Here is a 22,421-nt window from a genome sequence, read left to right on the forward strand (position 1 = left end):
TCTGAACCCCACACCTGTCCAGACCATGTTCCCTTGCATGGATGGAGCCCTTCAATAACTGCTTGTTGCCAAAAAAAGAAATACCACTTTAAAAGACGCTTACTCCTTGGAAGAAAAATTATGACCAACCTAGATAGCATATTGAAAAGCAGAGACATTATTTTGCCAGCAAAGGTCCGTCTAGTCAAGGCTATGGTTTTTCCTGTGGTCATGTATGGGTGTGAGAGTTGGACTGTGAAGAAAGCTGAGCGCCGAAGAATTGATGCTTTTGAAGTGTGGTGTTGGAGAAGACTCTTGAGAGTCCCTTGGACTGCAAAGAGATCCAACCAGTCCATTCTGAAGGAGATCAGCTCTGGGATTTCTTTGGAAGGAATGGTGCTAAAGCTGAAACTCCAGTACTTTGGCCACCTCATGCGAAGAGTTGACTCATTGGAAAAGACTCTGATGCTGGGAGGGATTGGGGGCAGGAGGAGAAGGGGATGACAGAGGATGAGATGGTTGGATGGCATCACTGACTCGAAGGACGTGAGTCTGAGTGAACTCCAGGAGTTGGTGATGGACAGAGAGGCCTGGAGTGCTGCGATTCATGGGGTCGCAAAGAGTCAGACATAACTGAGTGACTGAACTGAACTGAACTGAACTGAATAAGGCCCCATGATGTGGCCTCTGCCCACCTCTCTGGTCTCTTTCTAGCTTTCTTCCTGCAACTTTGGTACTTGTAACACTGACCTTCCACCTAGAATGACCTCCCTGCCCTCTCCCTCACCACTCCCTCCCTTTTTCCTGGTTGGTTCTTACTCATCCTTAACAATGTGCTGAGACCGAATTTGCCTGAGGAGTCGAATTCCTCCAAGGAGCCTTCCCTCACTGCCCGTGCCCCAGGTTCTGAAGCTCTGGAGCAGAGCTGTCTGGGTTCACATTCTGACTCTCTCTTTACTTACTCCGAGATCCTTGGAAACTTTCTCTTCCATGCCTCCATTCCTCAGGTGCAAAATGGGAATATTCATGGTATAATTCTTTTTATCATAAGGTTACCTGGGGCTTAAGGGAGTTAAATCCATAAAGCTTTTAGAACAGTGCCTGGCACCTGGGAGACCCTCAGTAAATGTTGGTGCTTGTAAATTACAGGTATCTGCTTGGACCACTGAGTTTCCCAAAGACAGTAAGCTTGGACCATTCACTTCTGTTTCCCTCTACTCTGCCCAGAACTGTTCTGTGGTTGTCTGTGGAATGTTTGCTCAAGTGACTGCTACAGAAAGAGAAGCATAATGTACCCAGACCACTGGTTCCTTCAAGGCCAGCCTGAATCACAGACCCACAAGCAATTGCCCACTAAGAACGTAAACAAGAGGCTCCTCTGTTGGAGGTGTGACTCCTTGGCCTCTGGCTAGGGACAGAAAGGCAGGGCAGCTCCATGGACAATGCTGAGTGGGGACAGATGGGAAGCAGTGGAAAACCTCTGCTCTGGTCACTGCCTCCTTGGGAAAACTTCTTAGGGCTCGAGGGCCACCCTGACTCCTAGAGAAGAGGCCAAGGGACTGCCTGCTTCCACTGGGATCTGCTATGATACAGCACAGGCTGTGATGATGTTTACCCCTCTATTTGCTCAGGACCCTGAGGCCTGAGGCTGGCATGTGCTCCCTGATCCAGGTGAGGCCAGAGCTATCCCTGCCCATTGGGGCTGAGGGGCTTGATGAGGACAGTCAGCCATATCCTGCCCCCTCAGGAGGAGCTTTTCTCAAAATGTAGCTGGGATTCCCTGGGATCACTTTAGTTATATCGTGTATGGATGACAAAAATCGTAAATCTGCTAGTATTCTCTCTGATGGGAGACATTGCCTGGAGCCCAATCTGGGCTTCAACTTAATAATGGAGGACCCAATGACCTCAGCATCTGCTTTCTAATCCCACCCCACACCAGGATGACTTTCTGTGCTAATTCATATTGTCCATGGTCCAAACTTTTAATTCTACTTTTTTTTTTTTTTTGTATTTCTGAAAGGTATGATTGCATGATCCCTCAGTTCCTTTGGGCAAATAAACAACAAAGCAGCCCACCACTCAGGTAAACAGTGAAATATGACAATTCCCTTCAGGTAGACATTGAACATGTGCCTGCTTTTGTGCATCAAACTGCTTATCCTCAGGCTTCATCAAGGAATTTCAGGAGATGGCACAAAGTCTGTTGTGTAGTCATGGTCATGATTCTCCCCACTGTGGCCACACGTTCACCAGGCACCGTCTCTGTGTCACGTGGCAAGGAACAACTCGGCTTCCAGGAGTGCACTGGTGCTGGGTGCCTCCCCCTCACAAAGCACCATCTGACCGGGGGCTAGGCTGGCTCCTTTCTTACCTTTATTCCTTGGCCCAGGCTTTCCAGGGAATTGATATCCAGCCCTTCCTTGCAGGCCTGCAGGCAGGAAATCACCTTCTGACTGTCCATTTTGCCAGGGCGAATGGTGAGACTGGCCAGGCTGCCGTGGAAGAATTGAGCAAATCGTGGCTTGGTGACTTCTCCTCCTAAAAGATAAAGAAGCACCATTATCTGCCCTGTGGAGATTGGGCAGGCAACACTGCTTCATGGTGCCATCCGGCCATGGAGCCAAGGATGCAGTGATTGTGTCCCTTAAACCTGAGTTTTTCCTTCCAAGTGGAGAGTGCAGAGTTGTGAACACAGAATGTCAAGAGGATGTTATTGGCTGCCAAGACCTTGGCACTCCCCAGCTGCACCTATTTAGGATTCTGGAACTTTGAATTTAAAACATTTACTTTCAGAGGCACAGAATGTTTTAAAACAGCAGTCCCCAAGCTTTCTGGCCCCAGGGACCAGTTTTGTGGAAGACAATTTTTCCATGGACTGGAAGAGGGGGATGGTTTCAGGATGATTCAAGCACATTAAATTTATTGTGCACTTTATCTCTATTGTTATTGCATCAGCTCCACCTTGGATCATCAGGCATTAGATTCTTGGAGGCTGGGGACTCCTGTTTTAGAAGACAGAAAGTGCCTACAGAGTCAAAGCAGGGGAGAGGGAATCTACCAGTGATGAAAGACGTGCTGTGTGTCAGGCTGTCTGCTGGGGATTTCATCGGGGTGAGCCTACAAAGAGGAATCATTGTTTCCAAATGACAGACAAGGAGCCCTGGGACTCAGAAAGGTTGAAGGACTTGCCCCAGGACATACAGCTAAACGCTGGAGCTGGCACTCTGGTTCTGGTCTGTGTGACTGCAGAGCTGGCATCTGCTACCCTGTCTTCATTTCACTGAAAGGCTGGCATGCGATTGACAGGTCCTAGAACCCTGAGTCCCTGGGCTCTGATTCTCATGGAGTTGATTTCATATCTGCTCAAATCCAAGTTCTTTGTCATATAGGGGCTTCCTTGATTCTGTTCTACCTCTGTTCTTCTTCCCCTCACCTACGTCCTTCTACTGTCTGTGCCCAGGTCAGCTCTTCAGCTGGGGAAATTGTTCAGTGTGGCTTGTGTTGCAAAGGCAGCCTGGAAGCTGCCTCCTCCCATTCTCTCCCTCATTTCCCAAAGTTCCCTAATATCAATGCCCCTTTAGGTCCAGTGGAAGCCTCAGGTCCTCCAGGAGCCCCTTCCCACTGACTTCATTGAACACAAACACTGTTCCATCCAGGGGCAGCCTACGTCAACAACCTGAGCTTTGATCTTGTACTTCAGTTTGTTCAGAGAGGTAGCCAACGTGCAGGAAAGATGGATCTGGGCAGAACTCTAGTTTTGCTAATTCTCTGCGGGAGGTTCTGTAGCCTTTCTGAGCCTGCACTCACTTGTAGGGGACACTTCTGGGTTTTGCCTCCTGGTTCTCCTGTGCTGCCTCAGTGGCCCCCTCATCAGTTTCTCTAGCACCTGGAGGGCAGGTTTCTGGAAGGTTCTGCCAGAGTAACACCACAGTGACTTCTCTGCCCATGAGTGAGCGATGTTGTGTCAGCAAAGTCTGGACCTCAGCCTGGGTGGCAGAGGACTCTCCACTGGGGGCCCTGTCTCAGTCTTACGGGAATGGGCATCCTGATACCTGCATTCCTATAGCCTTCAGAGTTCTCTCTTAGCAGCTAAGAGATTATTCTCTCTTAGCTGCTTCATTATTCTAGTGCTCTGTTACAGTCAGTGAGTTTTTATATTTTCTTGTTGAAATTATTGTGTGGTTTCTCTCTTCTGATTGGGTCCAGAATGACACACCCTCTATGTTTGCACACATACTTTTGCTCTCACCCATTCCTCCCCACACTGAGATACCGCCTCTAAAGTGCTCAGGTCAGGAAGATCCCACTGCTTCTCCAAGGCCCCTCAAGCTCTCTGCTCACCTTGCCTTCTCCCTGCCCTGAGCCTTGGAACACAGATAGTTCATTTCAGTGCACCTCTAAGAACTCAGCGTTGTTAGTTAATGTACGTGTGTTTCATGTCTTCAAGAGCCTATAAGGGGTGGTTGTCAATTATGGCTGCACATTTTAATCATCTGGGAAATCTTTAAAATAATAATTGGGACGACCCAGAGGGATGGTATGGGGAGGGAGGAGGGAGGAGGATTCAGGATGGGGAACACATGTATACCTGTGGCGGATTCATTTCGATATTTGGCAAAACTAATACAATTATGTAAAGTTTAAAAAAAAAAAAAAAGAATAAACTGATTCTGGTGCTGTATCCCACCCACAGAGGTTATGACCTTTTTTTTTTATAGAAGTACAGTTGATTTACAATGTCATGTTAGTTTCAACTGCACGGTGACTCAGTTTTATATATATATATATATATAAACACACACACACACACATATATATATACACATATACATATATACATATATACATATATATATATATATATGTTCCTTTCAAGTTCTTTTCCCTTATAGGTTATTACAAAATATTGAGTATAGTTCCCTTTGCAATACAGTAGGTCCTTGTTGTTCATTTTATATATAGCAGTAAGTATATTTTAATCCCAACCTCCTAAATTATCCCTCCCCCCGCACCCCTCTTTCCCCTTTGGTAACCATGTTTGTTTTCTACGTCTATGAGTCTCTTTCTCTTTTGTAAATAAGCTTATTTGTATCTTTGTTTAGCTTGCACATTTAAACGATATTATATTTGTCTTTCTCTGACTTCCTTCACTAAGTCCATCCATGTTGCTGCAAAGTGGCATTATTTCATTCTTTTTATGGCTGAGAAATATTCCATTATATATATATGTGTGTGTGTGTGTGCGTGTGTTTGTTCAGTTCTTCAGTCATGTTCAACTCTTTGCAACCTCATGACTGTAGCCCACTAGGCTTCTCTGTCTAGGAAATTTTCCATGGCAAGAATACTATAGCAGGTTGCCATTTCCTGTTCCTGGGGATCTTCCTGACTTAGGGATCTGAACTGCATCTCTTGTGTCTTCTGCATTGGCAGGTGGATTCAAAGTCATATATACATGTATATATAACATTATATTAATATATGTGTATTTATATACATACCTCACCTTCTTTGTCCATTCATCTGTCTATCTCCTTTAAGTGAATCAAACATGAAGTCAAGGTTCAGAACCACTGGGCTATAAGCTTCTTAAAGCCAGGCTTCTGCTTACTCCTAAGTGATCTCTCTGCTCTGTGCCACCTGGTGGCTTACTCTTGCCCATCCTCACACATTTCTAGAATTTATTTAAGTCTGTCTCCTGGTTGGAAGGGAGCAGTCATGCATGATTCATTGTAATGAAGACAATAATGGGCAGGTAGTAGGGGAACGGAGGACTGTTGCAGGCACTTTGCAACATGCGCTCATTTATCCCTTTCAACAGCATGAGCCCCTGACCCGGTGTCACTGGGCCTCCTACATGCTGTCTGGCACACAGTGGACACTTCCTAATTGTTGGCTGGATTGAAGGAGATGCTCCAGCAGAGTAGCAACTGTGGCATCTCTCCAGCAGCCACCTCACTCCTGCCCTCTTGCAATGGCAGCACTGAAGTTTGGGGGGTTGACTCGAGTTCCAGGGATGGACTCTATTTATTCAAAACTAATGAATAATTCACCTGCCAGTGTAGGAGGCACAAGAGACACAGGTTAGAGCCCTGAGTCAGGAAGATCCTCTATTTAGTCAAAGCTGGGTTTCCCTTGTAGCTCAGCTGGCAAAGAATCTGCCTGCCATGCAGGAGACCTGGATTCGATCCCTAGGTTGGGAAGATCCCTTGGGAAAGGGAAAGGCCACCCACTCCAGTATTTTGGCCTAGAGAATTCCATGGACTGTATAGTCCATGGGGTTGCAAAGAGTCGGTCATGACTGGGCGACTTTCATTTTCACTTTCAGTCAGGCTGTTTTGTCTCCATTGCTCCAGTGACTGAACCAGGCATGGACTTGGGATTAGCCATACCAGGTGAAGCCAATCAGCACTTGGCATCCAAAAAGCCACAAGTGTTGGTCTAGGGATAATCAGGAGATCAAGTTTAACCCAATGAGATGAGCAGAGAAGCTGGCTGGCAGCCTCTGGGACAAGGGCTTCCATCTTCTCTCTAGAAGGTTTCTGGAACCTACTCTTTCTCTCTTTCCCTGGGGATCATTCTGTAAAGATAGAAGGCTGAGAGTGGCTGCAGCCATCCTGCAAGCAGACCAGGGACAACTAAGGCAATGCCTGGAGCAGGGGCAGAGCCAGGAGGGTACAGCAGGCTGAGCGAATCCTGAGTAGACCTCCTCACTGCTTTACTGCAGGATGTCTTCATCTGTGGGAGCTGGGCATCCATCTTTAAGGGTTTAATCTGTTTTGACTCACGCTACCCAGAACATCTTCACATTGGAAATGAATGGACAAGGCTCTATCAAAGTGCTCCATCCACAGGTTTGACTTTGAGAGATGACCTGAGATGATCTCTCAGGCCATGGCTTTGGGTATGGGGAGCCAATCTGGGAGTCATTGGGTTTAGGCTCCCAAGGCCCTCATGGTTAAGGTGCCCCTCACAGCCATCAGCATGCTCCTGCCCTACTGAAAGAACACTTCTGTTACCCTGCAGGAAGATGAGTATGAGCCTGGATCTGAATGGCAGACTGCCACACTCCAGGGCATCCAGGTGGTTATCTCTTCCCTGCCTTGTCTCCCACTTAGAGCAGCAGATCCAACAAGAAGTCTCAGTGACTAGGCATGAACTCTGTGCCCAATGCCGTGTGAAGTCCTCAACATACATCATCTTATTGAACCTTCATAGAACTCTTGAGAGGTAGGCATTTCCTCTATGGTTAAAGAGGAACAAACTCAGGTTTAGAGAGAAGAAAGTAGCCAAGGTCATCTAAGGAGTAATTGGTGAAATGTAGGCTTCTAGAGAGTGAGTGTATCCATCCATACTCAGGACCAGCTGGTCATTCTGGTGGTACTAGTCAGCCCAGTCTATAGAGTGTGGCTGGTACTATGGAGAAGAGCATGGAGATTCCTTAAAAAGAAAAAAAATAAATAAATAACTAGGAATAAAAGTACCATATGACCCAGCAATCCCACTACTGGGCATATACCCTGGGGAAACCATAATTGAAAAAAAGACTTGTACCCCAATGTTCATTGCAGCTCTATTTACAATGGCTAGGACATGGAAACAACCTAAATGTCCATCCACAGATGAATGGATAAAGAAGTTGTGGTATATATACACAATGGAATATTACTCAGCCATAAAAAGGGACACATTTGAGTCAGTTGTAGTGAGGTGGATGTAGACTACACTGATGTAGTCAGTATAGTGAGGAACCCAGAGCCTGTTATACAGAGTGAAGTAAGTCAGAAAGAGAAAAACAAATACCATATAGTAATGCATACATATGGAATCTAGAAAAATGGTACCGATGAACCTATTTGCAGGGCAAGAATAGAGACACAGACATAGAGAGCAGACGGGAAGAAGGTGGCACAAATTGAGAGAGTAGTGTTGAAACACATACGTTAACCATGTGTGAAGTGGACAGCTACTGGGGAGTTGCTGTATAAAACACAAGGAGCTCAAACTGGTGCTTTGTGATGACCTAGAGGGGTAGGATGGGGTGGTGGGTGGAAGGGAGGTTCAAGATGGAGGTCACATAAGTATATTTATGGCTGATTCATGGTGATGTATGGCAGAATCCAATACAATATTTTAAATCAGTTATCCTCCAATTAAAATTAAATCGGAAAAAATAGAGTGTAGCTGGGAGAGAGCCCTTATGGTCTGCCACCCAGAGCCTCTCATCTGCTCACTCACCACTCACAATCCTTTACACTTTCCTGGGTTCCAGAACATCTTCCTACACACTATTTTCACTCAGCAAAACATCCATGTTTTCTATTTTTGACTTAAGAATCCTAGACCTGCGATGCACTCTTTATTAATGACACGACTCCAGGAAAGCAATTCAATTAGCATTGTGCAATAGGAGGCTAGCAAAAACTAGAAATATACTTGCACTCAGAGGTGGTTGTGATGCGGGATTTAAAAAAAGAGTGGATACATATACTGAAAAATCTTTCTGTTTAATATCTAGGGTGTCTGCACACACCACATGGCTTCTCTGCTAACATTTAGACATACATATGCTCATGAATTATTGTAAGAAAAGAAAATAACCTGATTTCCAATACAAAGAACCTTCTCCAAATATTTGCAAACACAGATTCCTAAGGCTAGATCTGCACACATTTTTAAAGTGTTTGCTGTTTGCCTAGCATTCTGTTTGATTCAGCTGATGATAAGATAGGACTGTGTTTTCCAGGAGCTCACATTCAGTTGGAAGAATACAGTATAGACACTGGAAAAGTAAAATAAAAATGTAAGAGTAAATTGCCAGTTCAGTTCATTTCCTAAGGCAGTGCATGATTAATTTCCAAACACATGATATAGAAAATACATCCAACAGATCAGGGGGGAAAATAATAGCCGTGATTTATCAAGTCCCCAGGGCTTCCCTGATGGCTCAGATGGTAAAGAATCTGCCTGCAATACAGGAGACCTTGGTTTGATCCCTGGGTCCAGAAGATCCCTTGGAGAAGGGAGTGGCTACCCACTCCAGTACTCTTGCCTGGGAAATCCCATGGACAGATGAGCCTGGTGGGCTACAGTCCATGCGGTCACAGACAGTTGAATACGACTGAGCTACTAACACACACAGGTGGTGCTAGTGGTAAAGAATCCACCTGCCAATGCAGGAGACTCAAGAGGTGCAGTTCGATCCCTGGGTTGGGAAGATCCCCTGGAGAAGGAAATGGAAACACACTCCAGTATTCCTGCCTGGAGAATACCATGGACAGAAGAACCTGGCAGGATATGGTCCATAGGGTCACAAAGAGTTGGGCATGACTGAAGCAACTTACCACACACACACACTGGGTCCTTAAAACATGACAATTTCTTCCCCAGGGTATTTTATTTAATAATGCTTAAGTTGCAGGATAGTACTTTTGAGATCATAGTCTGTCTCTTCTGATTTCTTTCATCTTACCCTCAGTTTAAACGCATCTCTGTCTTGTGCTCACTGCTGCAAGAACGGTTGACAGGAGGGAGAGAAGATGGGGCTTGGAGCGGAGTTGCTTCCTCAATTTCATCTCAAGTCCTAAATTTAGAAGGGTGGGGAAGATGTATCTTCAACATCCTTGGAAAATAGAGGAAGGAAAAATCTGCCTTTCCCCAGTCTAGGAGATGATACTCCAAGACTCAGGTTTTGCTTGCTCTCAAGCTTTTGACCTGAGTGCCATACAATGCATATGGCTGGGAGGGTTCAAGCAGAATTTCTTGGAGGATCTCATAATTGGGCTGCTTCAGAAAGATGAGGACAGGTTGGGATTGATACAAGGCTGAGGGTGAATGTCCAATTACACGGAGTTCTGTAGACACTGAATGATTTCAGCACCAACTCCCAATGGTTTGTGTCAAGTTTACTGGGAAACACAGTTCTCATGAAAAATAATGGTCTTTGGCAAAAGTGATTTAACATAGCTTGTGTTATTCTGAGCCAGAGTTTTCATTCAGCTTTCTTTCCACTGAGAGGTGGGCCCACCAACTATACACATAGCTTTAGAATCAGTAATATTCACTTTCCTCTGAGTAAAAGACCTGTGTTGTGTGAATGGACAAAGTAGCTTCCCTTTGCAAAGTATGTGTGGGATGCTGCTGGTCTTTTTTTTTTTTTTCTTGCTGTCATTCCCACAGCTATTTAGTCTGAGAAGCACATAGAAAGGAGGGGTGGGGGCATATTCCCTCCTGCTTGGGTTGGATGCTGCTCTGTGCATGGCTTGTTGATGGGGATGCCCCTCAATGAACACAATTTCACAGATGGTTAGCTATCAATTTTGAGCAATGCAAATGGTGAGACCATTGGAAATCTTGCTTTCTCTCATTTCAGTGATGGAGATACCCACTGAATGCAAAGACTAAGTGAAGTGTGTAATAGACTCCCATAAACTGTGGCTTTAAAACCTGTGCACAATCCCAGGGTTTAGAACTGTAGTTGTAAGGACTGGTGGTCAGGGATGCTCTGCCCTCAGGGCTGGCCATGACACAGTCTCAGCAGGCTTTCTCGATCCTTTGGTTGTTATGTCTCTGTCCTTCCAGCATTTTCAGTGAACATTTACATGGTGGGTTCTAAGTTCATAAGAAACATATGACTTATGGGATGACCCCAAAAGTCAGTACTCTGGCGTTAGGCACCTAGATTCACAAAGCTGGAATGGCCCTTATATATCAAACAGAATGGCTCCGCCATTCTCCAGGAGCACAGAGGCAAGACACAGTCTTCAAAGACCCAGAGCAAGTAAGCAGCAGCAGTAGCAGTAAGGGTTTAGAATTCTTTTCTGACTCTAGATTCAGCCCTCCTGTTAAACCAAGATGCCCAGTGGGCCAGTCATTATCTTTGGCCTCAGCTTGACTTTGTCTGATCTGGGGAAGAAAGCCCGGGGAGTCCTGGCAAATGGTTTGCCTGTAGATTCCAGAATCTTCTGGCCTTCCTTGCTTGGCTATTAAATGCCATCTGGTTCTACATATCTCTAGAAGCAGAGGTGGGTGTGGCAGTGTAATTAATGCTGTGGGTGACACAGTTCTCGGTGCAAACCAGGCTCTAGGTGACCCTTCCCAAGGTCCTTATGTTCTCTGCGTCTGTTTCCTCATGAGCAAAATGGAGATGATAATCACAGCCACAACATAGGGTTGTTAAAGAAAAGCCAAGCCAGAGCTAAGCACAGTGCAGGAACTCAAAACTAGCAGTCAGTTTTGGTGCCAGCAAGAACCAAGGAGCTCTGAGATGAGATGATGTCATGGGAGTCTTCTCTTTCTTCAGGGGTCTCTTTCTTTTTTTTTCCCTCCCTGCCATAGTGTGTCTCTCAGACAAGTTAAAATGATACTCAGAATTAAAATGGCCTTTTTGCTCTAAGACCCTTGTGAAAATTTTCTAATTAATGTAACTTTTAGAATGAGATTCAAAGTTTAAATTGTAACTCAGTTATCCTGTTTCCACACATAAATCACCAAATTTTAAAGCTGATTTCATCTGTGTTGTCTTTAGACCAATATACCCTTATGCCAAATGAAATCTAGGGCCTAGAATCATCTTTACTTGATTTTTAAATACAGACAATGCTAAGAGACACTGTGTTAGTCACCCCTGTGTATCAGACATGAGCCATATACCTTTGTCAAAACAAACTCAAAACTGGGGTATAATTCAATAACCAATAATTATTGACCTTCTCCAGGACATAACATAGGAGGAAAGGGGAGGGAAGGGGAGTCTTTGAGAGCAGACAGTCCTTGCTTTCTGCAAATCCATGCCTTAGTGGGGGATAGAGACCTCCATTAATAACTCCAATGAGATGGTTCCCAAACAGTGCTCCAGGAACACTAATCTACACAGAGTGACTTCCATAGTGAAATAAGACTGAGAACCACAGGTTAGGTAATGTCAAACTATTAGTTTCTTGGTGAGTTTCTGAGAGCTTTGAATAAACAAAGGTGCATTGTGACTCTTCAGTGTGGGCCGTGGGGATGGCTTATATGTTTTCCCAAACTAGACCTTGGCCTCCTTGTGGAACCTGGGGGACCCAAGCTTCATGAAGCCCTGGGGAAATTCCACTTGAATGTAAGGCAGACTATGCTAGCACGTGCCTCTCTCTCAGCAGCAGAGACCTCCAGGGATGCAGAATAATTTCAACACAGACTTTATTAAGAGAATTTGTATTAAATTAGACCAAGTTTATTAAGTGATGACATGCGCTCCAGGTATGTACTAATTTTAGTGTCTGGCAAAAATAATGACCTGAAAATGTACACCAGATCTCAGGACCACATGTGGCTCCAATTCCCCTCTGTCTGAGGAACAGATGCTATTGATTACTGCAACTTTCAGCATCATTTCTGCCTTTTTATTACTTTTTTTGGCCATTCGTATTCTTTGCCTCAGCCCCTCCCAAAAGCCACAAGTAAGTGGGGTTCTGTGTCTTTTCCTTAACAGAGTCTAATTTTTAGAACTAGCCCCTTCTCTATCTCCTGCTGCTTTGTTTGTTAAGTAGCGGGTAGGACTCAGCCAGACCAGGAGCTAGGGTAGAAGGCCCTCCTCATCCAACACCAGGGGGTGCTATCGTTAGGAAGAGGCAAAGCTGGACGCTCTAGGAAGGCCAAGGTCCAGAGCAGTGGAGGAGAGTCCCCAGCAGAGGCAGAGATGAGGTGGTCGCTGGGGACAGAGCCACAAGCAGGGACGACAGTGATGAGCTCTGCCAAGAGCAGATAAGGCTCAGGCAGGGGGCAGGGTGGTACCTTCTTAAATGTGTGTTTACAGCTATGCTTCTTCAAACACGTTTAGCCATTTCATTAAAACAACTCTAGCTCTGATATCATATAAAATTAGTAAGTCAGAGCTTCTCCGGTTGACGTGATGGGGGAGAGGTGCTCTGGAGTGTCACCTGCTGGGTCATCTCTGTGGCTGGCGCATCAGTAGCCTTCCTGACTCACTCCCATGACAACTGAGTTATAGGGCCTGGGTGGCTGGACCCAGGGTAGAGGTCCAGACACAAAGGAGATTATATAATTTTTATCACATATGAGTAGAACTTGAATTTTTGTTGTTAGAAATGGATGAATAGGGACTCTAAGGAAAAGGACAAATTAATTAGTCTTTTAAACAATCTTCCCACATGGCATGACCCAGAGAGAGACAAGGGACCTGGTATTTGTCTAAAGGCAGCAGTTTCTCAGTCAGCACAGACAGATTTTGGCCAGGAGAGAGGGTCTGGCTCCATCCTGAAAACGCTGACACAGAGCACAGAGGTGATGGCTAGGTGGCACACAGCAGCCACACAGAGACAGAAGGACTCTCTTGAGATGCAAGGTCCATCCTGACTTCAAAAGCCCTTCCCTAGAATTAAGATATGCTGCCTGCTTGAGGCCATCCTGGCAATATTTACTAAGTGTAAATGAAATCTCATTTTTTTTAATTACTGGAAAAATACCCATGAAAATGAAGTTCCACTGATTACTCTGGCTTTCCAATTCAATCACAGGACACAGTAGACTAATTGGGGCAGCAGAGTCCTGCCCAGCCTCTGAGCTGGAGCCTCTGAGTTCCAGCTCTGAGTTCCCAGGAGCACCCAGCAAGCAGCTGCTAGCACATTATTTTCTATCCCCATTGTTAACCCCCTGAATGGAAATTTCACAAATGGGAACTGGTTCCCTTGCCAACCTCAAAAGTACCAGAAAAACTCCCCACAATTACAGTCCCAAAGGGGCCTGTTCACACAGCTGGCTTATAATGTGTGTATAAGTGGAGTTTGGAAGGCTTAGAAACATGCCGAGGCAAGGGCTGTATTACTGACTATCAATTTCACAGCACTGTGTCCTATTGAAAGACCTTTTGATGTCTCCTCCCAAGACAAAGGGTACTTCCTTCGTAGCTCAGTCAGTAAAGAATTTGCCTGCAAAGCAAGAGACCTGGGTTCTATTCCTGAGTCAGGAAGACCCCTTAGAGAAGGAAATGGCAACCCACTCCAGTATTCTTGCCTGGAGAATGCTATGGACAGAGGAGCCTGGCAGGCTAGAGTCCATGGGGTCACAATAGTTGGACACGACTTAACGACTAAACCACCACCCAAGACAAAAACATGGCTCCAGGGAGCATGTAAATATTCATGAGAATCCAAGCTCCTAACAAGGCAAGATGCACCCTATGGTCTGCTCTCAACTCTATCTCTTCCTCCTTTCCACTCATTCTGATCCATGCACATTCCAGTGATAGGCACCCTGGGCACGCCAACATCAAGCTGCTCTGCCATGGCATATGCTGTTGCTACCTTTATCAGCCTAGTGAACTCATACTCATCCCCAAAAGCTAAGTTTTAAAGACTTTAAGGTATTTTTCTTCCATGCTGAAAATTCACCAAAGATTATCTTTCCTTTCAGAAAAGATACCTAAATCTTCTCCGCGCTCAGAAGCCTGGATGATGAGTTCTCTCCTACAACATCAGCCCCATCTTCCCGTGCTTGTTTTCTGACTGACTCTTTCCCAGGCTCAGTGACCTTCTTTCTGACCTAGAGATGGACCTGGCTGGCCAGGGCCTGTCTGTGAGGATTAGTCCTGGGGAAGGGGAGAAGGTCAGTACGTTCAGGGAGCTGTGGGGAAGCTGGAATCACAGAAGCCAAAGTGTACCAAGGTCTTGTGGAAAATCTACCATATAGGGTTTAGGTGCAAGGAGCAGTGGAGGAGGTAGAGGAGGCAACCAGCAGATGTTTTCAAATTTACACATTCATTCAACTGAAACATGCCAAGCACACTCCAAATGCCTGCTCCGAGTCCTTATAATAACCTTGCAATACAGGTATTACTCTAGATAAGGAGATAGGTGAGAAAGTATTAATAGGAACTCAAGGAAGTTAGAGATTCTGCAGGTTTCCACTGCAGGCTGGGATGATGGGGCTCAGATGTGGTCCCTGAGGGCTGCTAGGGAAGTCATGGTAAGGTTCATGGTGACATGATTAGGGCCCTTTCTTTCTTTTTTAAATTAATTAAATTATTTTAATTGGGGAATAATTTCTTTACAATATTGTGGTGGTTTCTGCCATACATCGACATGAATCAGTCATGGGTGCACATGTGTCCCCGCATTCTGAACCCCCCTCCCACCTCCCTCCCCTACCCCATCCCTCTGGGTTGTCCCAGAGCACCAGCTTTGAGTGCTCTGCTTCATTCATCAAACTTGTACTGGTCATCTATTTTACATATGGTAATATACATGTTTCAATGCTCTTCTTTCACATCATCCCACCCTTGTCTTCTTCCACATAATCCAAAAGTCTGTTCTTTACATCTGTGTCTCTTTTGCTGTCTTGCATATAGGATCATCGTTACTATCTTTCTAAATTTCACATACATGCATTAAAATGCTGTATTGGTGTTTCTCTTTCTGAATTACTTCATTCTGTATAATAGGCTCTGGTTTCATCCACCTCATTAGAACTGACTCAAATGCATTCTTAGCGCTCTTTCTTATGGGCAGCATCCAATCTATGTCCCAAAATATCTGCGGCCTGGCTGTGGCGTCTAGCTGGGGCATGCAACCACATGAGAGGGCTGTTGGTCTAACACTGTGTTCAGTGACTAATGATTCCTGGGCAACCTCTGAATTAGTGCCTTGCTATACTAACTAGTTGCATGGGCTCGCGTCAAATGACACAGTCTTCCTCTCCTCATATCCTGGGGAATTCTGCAATACTGAGGGAGCTCTTATCACATTCTATGAAACATTTGAGAAGATTTTTACTGTCATGTGATGTACATCAGACTTCAAGTAGGTGACTTCTACTCAAAAATACACTCTGACTCAGCCATAAAAAAAGAATGAAATAATGCCATATGTAGCTACATGGATGGACCTAAACATTATCACACAAGGTGAAGTAAACCAGACAAATATCATTGATAATGCTTATATGTTGAATCTAAAAAAAAAAAAAAGAGATACAAATGAACTTATATACAAAACAAAAACATGAGAAAGTAGCACTGACATATATATACTATCATGTGTAAAACAGATAACTAGTGGGAAGCTGCTTCATAACACAGGGAGCCCAGCCTGATGCTCCGTGATGACCTAGAGGGCTGGGCTGGGGGTGGGGTGGGAGAGAGGCTCAAGAGGGAAGGGATATACATTACATATAGCTCATTCATATTGTTGCACTGCAGAAACCAACAAACATTGTAAAGCAATTATCCTCCAATTAAAAATTTAAAAAATTAATGCTAAATAAATTCTTTTCGTTAAATAACAAATATATTTAAAAACTGGGGAAAAAAAAACAAAACCCAGATACAGACTTACAGACAGAAAACAACCATGGTTATCAAAAAAGGAAAGAGGGGAATGGATAAATTAGGAATTTGGATTAAAATATACACACTACTTTAAACACAATAGATAATCAAGGACCTACTATTTAGCACAGGGAAGTCTACTCAAGATTTTGCAATAACCTATAAGGGAAAAAATTTTGAAAAAGAAGTGTGTATATATATATACATATATATATATACATACATATATATAACTGAATCACTTTGCTGTATACCTAAAACTAATACAACAATGTAAATCAACTATACTTCAATTAAAAAAAAAATACACTGTCTTCCGTTGCCTCATTCCTGCTTTGTCTCCTTCCTGGGTTTTGTCCCTAGTGCTCCCAGGGCTGCACCACGTGCCCTTCTTGCCATCTTCTCTTGCATGGAGCTGCCCAGAATTTACTCTTTGTCCCAACCCAGAGGGGTTTATGTCTCCCCTAGAGGGAGCCAGTCCTCCCAAGTCATAATCTTGTACCACAACCCACCTTTTTCCTCCGCCCCCACAGCAAATGGTCAAGGTCTCAAATCTTAGTAACCCTCAAAGAAGGCATCATCAGGAGTTTGAGGAGTCATCTCCAAGTACTGATCTGCTTATTTGAGGAGCATTTTACTTCCCCTCTGGTCTCTCACTGATACTTCAAAGAACCCCAGCTGTTAAAGGGAGCAAAGACAAAGATGCTCACAAATCTGAGTGGGGAACAGAAAGGCTAGATGCACGCTCAGAGAGCTGGCTCTCCTACTTCCAAAGAGGTGATGAGTCTGGGCTGGGGACTGGAGGAGAAGCAGCAGCAGAGGAAGTGACTTCCCAGAACAGAGAGTCGGGATCTTAGACAATTTGAGTGGGAATAAAGAGAGATCCTTGGCTCCTGACCAGTGGAGAGAGCAACAGAGCCAACTGGCAATTTTTTATACCAGATTCCACTTGCAGGCTTTTCTTTACACAGCCCCAGTTTGAAACCAGATAAGGTTCCAGAATAATAAAATGCATTAGCAACTCAGAGGCAATTCTGAAATTGCTCCTGTTGATCTAAAGTCAAAATCTGGTCTCAAGCCAAGTGCTTTATTATTACACAAGGTTAGTGCTTGGATTCATCCTTAACTTTTTAAGTCCTGTTTTATTAGTAGGGGATACTATATTTTCCTGGCTGAAGCTCATACCACTTGCTTTGCCCTTTTCTCTGCCTGTACCTTTGATGGACTGTACACAGATAGGCCAGGGAGAAGGGCTGGACCTAAGGGTTACCTTGCCAACAAGCGCCGACTGTCAGTTGCATGGCAATGTGAGATGGATGAATGGGCCAATCGTTAGTCACCAGGTATGGTTCATACGTTGCTCCATCCATGTATAAGGTGACCACAGGAAACTCCACATTGATGACATAGTAATGCCATTCTTTGTCACAAATCTAGTGAAAAGAAAGAGAAGCAACACTTAAAATTGAATATGCAATAAAACATCCAATGGACTTTTATTCCAATTATGAAAGGGGGAGAAGAGACCTTTAGGGTAACAATGTTTATTGCAAAGAACTCAGTGAACATAATGGCTGATATGCACTGAGGTTATAGAAACGCACATCAGATATGATGGAGCAAACCATGGAATTGAGGAACACCTGGGAAACTTATCATTGGGTAAATATCTGACTATGGAGATTATCTTGGTTGGCAAGTTCTGGTGGACAGGTGGGGGTGTCAACTTAAATTTGCTCTGTGTGAGCAATAGTGAGTGAGTGAGTGAAGTCGCTCAGTCATGTCCAATTCTTTGTGACCCCCATGGACTATAGCCTACCAGGCTTCTCCATCCATGGGATTCTCCAGGCAAGAATACTGGAGTGGGTTACCATTTTCTTCTCCAGGGGATCTTCCCGACCCAGGGATCAAACCCAGGTCTTCTACATTGGAGGCAGACGCTTTAACCTCTGAGCCACCAGGGAAGCCCAAAAATGTTTTTCGAAGCTTGAGGATGGATGGTGCTACAAAAAGCAAGATGCTAGACTGGAAGTAGAAATGAAGATGAAGATAGAGAAGGTGCAGAGGAAGGGAAAAAGAAAGAACAAAATAGAAGAGGAAGAAATTAGGAGTTATGAGCAAGGACAAAGCAACAGACAAAGGAAGAAGGAGTTTCATAAGAACAGAAAACCTTCAATTCCTTTGTCTCTATATTAATGCTTGCCCAAGGAGCTGTTGTAGTCTCATGCTCCCTTCAACTGAAGCAAAATAAATTCTGAGACAGAGTCTTCCCAAGAAGATTCAGCTTCATCCTTCCTTAGAGTCCCTGGGAAGCCAAAGAAGGATGACAATGAGTCCTCCTGGCTGAACTTGGTACAGAGCACACTCACATTCATGTCTGCTCATAATTTTAGTACCTAAGACTTTTGGTCTTAGACCTGGGAACCAAAACCTAACCTTAATGGGTGGGTAGAGACATTTGGAGCCAGGATAAAGTCACTATTCCTGACCTCAAGGTACTCAAATCCCACTTGTTTTTCAGTCGCTAAGTCATGTTTGACTCTGTACCTCCATGGCAGACTCCTCTGTCGTTCACTATCTCCCGGAGTTTGCTCAAATTCATGTCCATTGAGTCGGTGATGCTATCTAACCATCTCATTCTCTGTTGCCCTTTTCTCATTCTGCCCTCAATCTTTCCCAGCATCAGGGACTTTTCCAGTGAGCCAGCTCTTTGCATCAGGTGACCAAAGTATTGGAGCTTCAGCTTCAGCAGCAGTCCTTCCAATGACTATTCAGGGTTGATTTCCTTTAGGATTGACTGGTTTGATCTCTTTGCAGTATGATCCAAATTAGAAACCAACATGGCATGTCTTGGGAAAGGAGCTAGGAAGAATAAAAGGTGGCAAGGCTGGGGAATGGCACCCCCTTCCTCCAATCCAAGCAAGTGCCTTAGAAGTCACATTAGACTCCATCTCTTCCCCACTCCCTCCCCCTCAGATCCTTCTGCATCCTCTTGTCTTCATCGCCCCTGTCATCTGTGGCAGCAGAGACAGATGAGTTCTGCAGGAAGGTGACCCCCAAGTGAGGGCATCGAAGTCCTCCCTACACCCCACTCTGGATTAAATGTGCTGTTTCTCATGAATAGATAACACCAACAGGGATGCTAAATGATCTTTTCCCTTTCATTTTAGAGTAAGATTTTTTCCCCTTAATGTTCTTTTTATACTGTCTTGTCTCATGTCTCAGAAAATTACTCTTTTGAAGTCCATTAACCTGATAAAGGCTGATGAATATTTTAGGGACTCTTGAAAGGTAAGCAGGAGGGTTCCAGGCAGACACTTCCAAAATCCTGTTACGCTTCATAAGTATACAGTTCAGTACTGCGTATATCCCACTAGAGGTCCTAACCCGATTTATACTCCCCTCCTACTTGATGCCTGTGATCAGACACTGGACTGGGTACAGGAGTCTGGGGGTAGGTCTGGGACCCAGGTGAGGCTGATCTAGGGGTATACTGCTAAGTCACTTCAGTCGTGTCCGACTCTGTGTGACCCCAGAGACGGCAGCCCACCAGGCTCCCCCGTCCCTGGGATTCTCCAAGCAAGAACACTGGAGTGGGTTGCCATTTCCTTCTCCAATGCATGAAAGTGAAAAAGTGAAAGTGAAGTTGCTCAGTCGTGTCCGACTCTTAGCGACCCCATGGACTGCAGCCTACCAGGCTCGTCCACCCATGGGATTTTCCAGGCAAGAGTACTGAAGTGGGTTGCCATTGCCTTCTCCTGACCTAGGGGTATAAGTGTGGTACAAAGGAAAACCTGGAGACAGGGCCTGGGGGCAACAGAAGAATGAGAAACTAGGGAGAGTTCCAAATGAGGAAGCTTCCAATCCAAGGAGGCCCAATGTATCCTGGACTTGCAGTCCAGGATGCAAGTCAAGGATGGCTAGTCAGAATACCCCCATCCCCAGGATATTCTCTGAGGCATCAGGAAACCTCTGACTAGTCCAGGGTGGGAAGAGGGCAGGTGGAAGTGCAGTAACCCTCTCTACACCTCATGCCCTTTGAAATGTAGACAGAACACAAAAGTCAATTGGGCAGCACAAGGGGGCTCCCTTGCCCAGGTCACCATCACCCCACTTCCAGTGGCCATGCTCTCGGGCCTGATGGCCACATTGAATCCACGTGCTGGTTGACTCTACAGTACTCCATGTCTGCCAAAGCTGGGTGGAGGCTGGGTCCTCTGGCTCGCTTTCTTTCACATCACTTACAGGGTGGGTAGCAGGAACAACGCCAAGGAGATCTGGGCTGGGAGCAGGGTGGTACTCTAGGGTGAGCTGGGGACTGGAGAAGCCTCTCATGAGAGGGGAGGAAGTTAGGCTGCCAAGAGTTGGTCTAAATGGCCTAGAAAAGGCCACATGGGAAGTTCCGAGTTGGTTTTCTCAGGAAATCAGGTATTTTTGAACATAGTTATTCAATGTGTGATGCATTTACCTACAAACCAATGTGTGAGGGAGTGTACTAGAGGCTGTGTGGAATGCAGAACTTGTCAGGTATGTGCTTTACTCTAGATTTTCAATTTGGGGCAGGGGTGGTGGTGGTTAGGTATCAAATACACAAGAGACTCGAATGAAATGGGAACTGAGATTAGTCTTACAGACAAGACACAATGCACTGTGAGATCCAAACTTCTGGCTGGGAAAAGTGGCAAGTAGGGTGACTAGAACTACTAAGGCTCCATTAACAATAGATGGTAAGGAAAACATTCAGGCAAATGGAGCAACAATCTTTTAATCCTTCATTCATCAATCCTATTGCCAAAAAAAAAAAAAAAGATAATAGGTTTGGGATGAATGGAGATTCACTCATTCATTCAGTCCTGTGGACATTTACTAAATGCATATCCTGCTTTGTGAAGGAAAGAAAGCACCTGCCCTCATGGAGCTTCCAGTTCAGACATAGAATTGACAAAAAGGCTTGCAACAGTTGTGACTCATGCCCACAGATTGTGTGAGGCACCAGGGTAGCATGGTAGAGGGGGGTGGGTGTCTGATTGCCCTGTGAGGAGGGAAGGAGCACAGACACAGTCACATTGGTTTGGGAAAGGTGAGGAGTGGCAGATGAGGCTACAAGGACAGCTTGGAACTGAGGTCCTAGGACTTGGATAGCTTTTTTTTTTTTTCTTTCTATAGGCAGTACGAGGTACCAATCTTTGAGGACCTGAGGAAGATGGTAGTCATAGCAACAATCAATCTTGGAACATGCTACTCAGTGTCAAAGCAGCTTTTCCTCTTCCTTGTACCATTTAATCCTCCCTTGTTGTTGTTTAGTTTCTAAGTCATGCCCGACTCTTTGTGACCCCATGGACTGTAGCCTGCCAGGCTCCTCTGCCAGGCAATTTCCCAGGCAAGAATACTAGAGTGAAATGCCATTTCCTTCTGCAGGGGATCTTCGCAACCCAAAGATCGAAACTGCATCTTCGGCATGCTCACTGCCAAATCAGGGTCTTGAGCACATACTTATCTCTTATTCTTTTTAAAATAATTATTTTTTACTTTTACTTTTTTTTTTGGTCGCCCTGTATTTTCATGGCTGCGTGTGGGCTTTCTCTAGTTGCAGTGAATGGAAGCCACTCTTCAGTTGCGGTGTGCAGGCTTCTCTTGTGAAGCATGGGCTCTAGCGTGTGCAGGCTCAGTAGTTGTGGTGCACGGGCCTAACTGCCCCCTGGCATGTGGGATACTCCCAGACCAGGGGTCGAATCTATGTCCCCTGCCTTTGCAGGTGGATTCTCAACCTCTGGACCACCAGGGAAGTCCCAGACACTTTTCTCTTGAGTGACGGACTCACGTGTCAGATTGCCCGAGTGGTCAGCTAGATGTCCTACAGGCACTTCAAACTCAACATGCCCCACACTGAGCCCAAGAGCCCTGTGCCCAGCTTTGCCTGCTCCTCGTCTTGTGTCCTCCGCCTCTGCGAATGCTCCCTCATCCAATCTGTCATCCAAGCCAGTACACTGGGCACTGCTTTTGACTTCCTCCCTCTGTCCCTCCCTCCAGCTAAGTTACTGCCAAATTCCGAAGATGCTTCTCTCATTTGCTCTCACCACTCCACCCTCGTTTCTCCTTAGAATTTACAGTATGTACT

The 22,421-nt window shown here is 45.1% G+C and overlaps 1 protein-coding gene across 2 annotated transcripts in view; it reads right to left on the minus strand.

The window, feature by feature from the left end:
* Positions 1-22,421, minus strand: part of CLSTN2 (calsyntenin 2) — a 725,154-nt gene that overhangs the window by 24,911 nt on the left and 677,822 nt on the right. For both annotated transcript variants that reach the window (XM_027544855.1, XM_027544864.1), the window contains exons 9-10: positions 17,574-17,736; positions 2,354-2,520 (exon numbers count right to left, since the gene is read on the minus strand). In XM_027544855.1, the coding sequence (XP_027400656.1) occupies positions 2,354-2,520; positions 17,574-17,736 (330 nt within the window). The remainder of the gene's footprint in view (positions 1-2,353; positions 2,521-17,573; positions 17,737-22,421) is intronic.

This window comes from Bos indicus x Bos taurus, chromosome 1 (assembly GCF_003369695.1).
Source record: "Bos indicus x Bos taurus breed Angus x Brahman F1 hybrid chromosome 1, Bos_hybrid_MaternalHap_v2.0, whole genome shotgun sequence".
Lineage (NCBI taxonomy): Eukaryota > Metazoa > Chordata > Mammalia > Artiodactyla > Bovidae > Bos > Bos indicus x Bos taurus.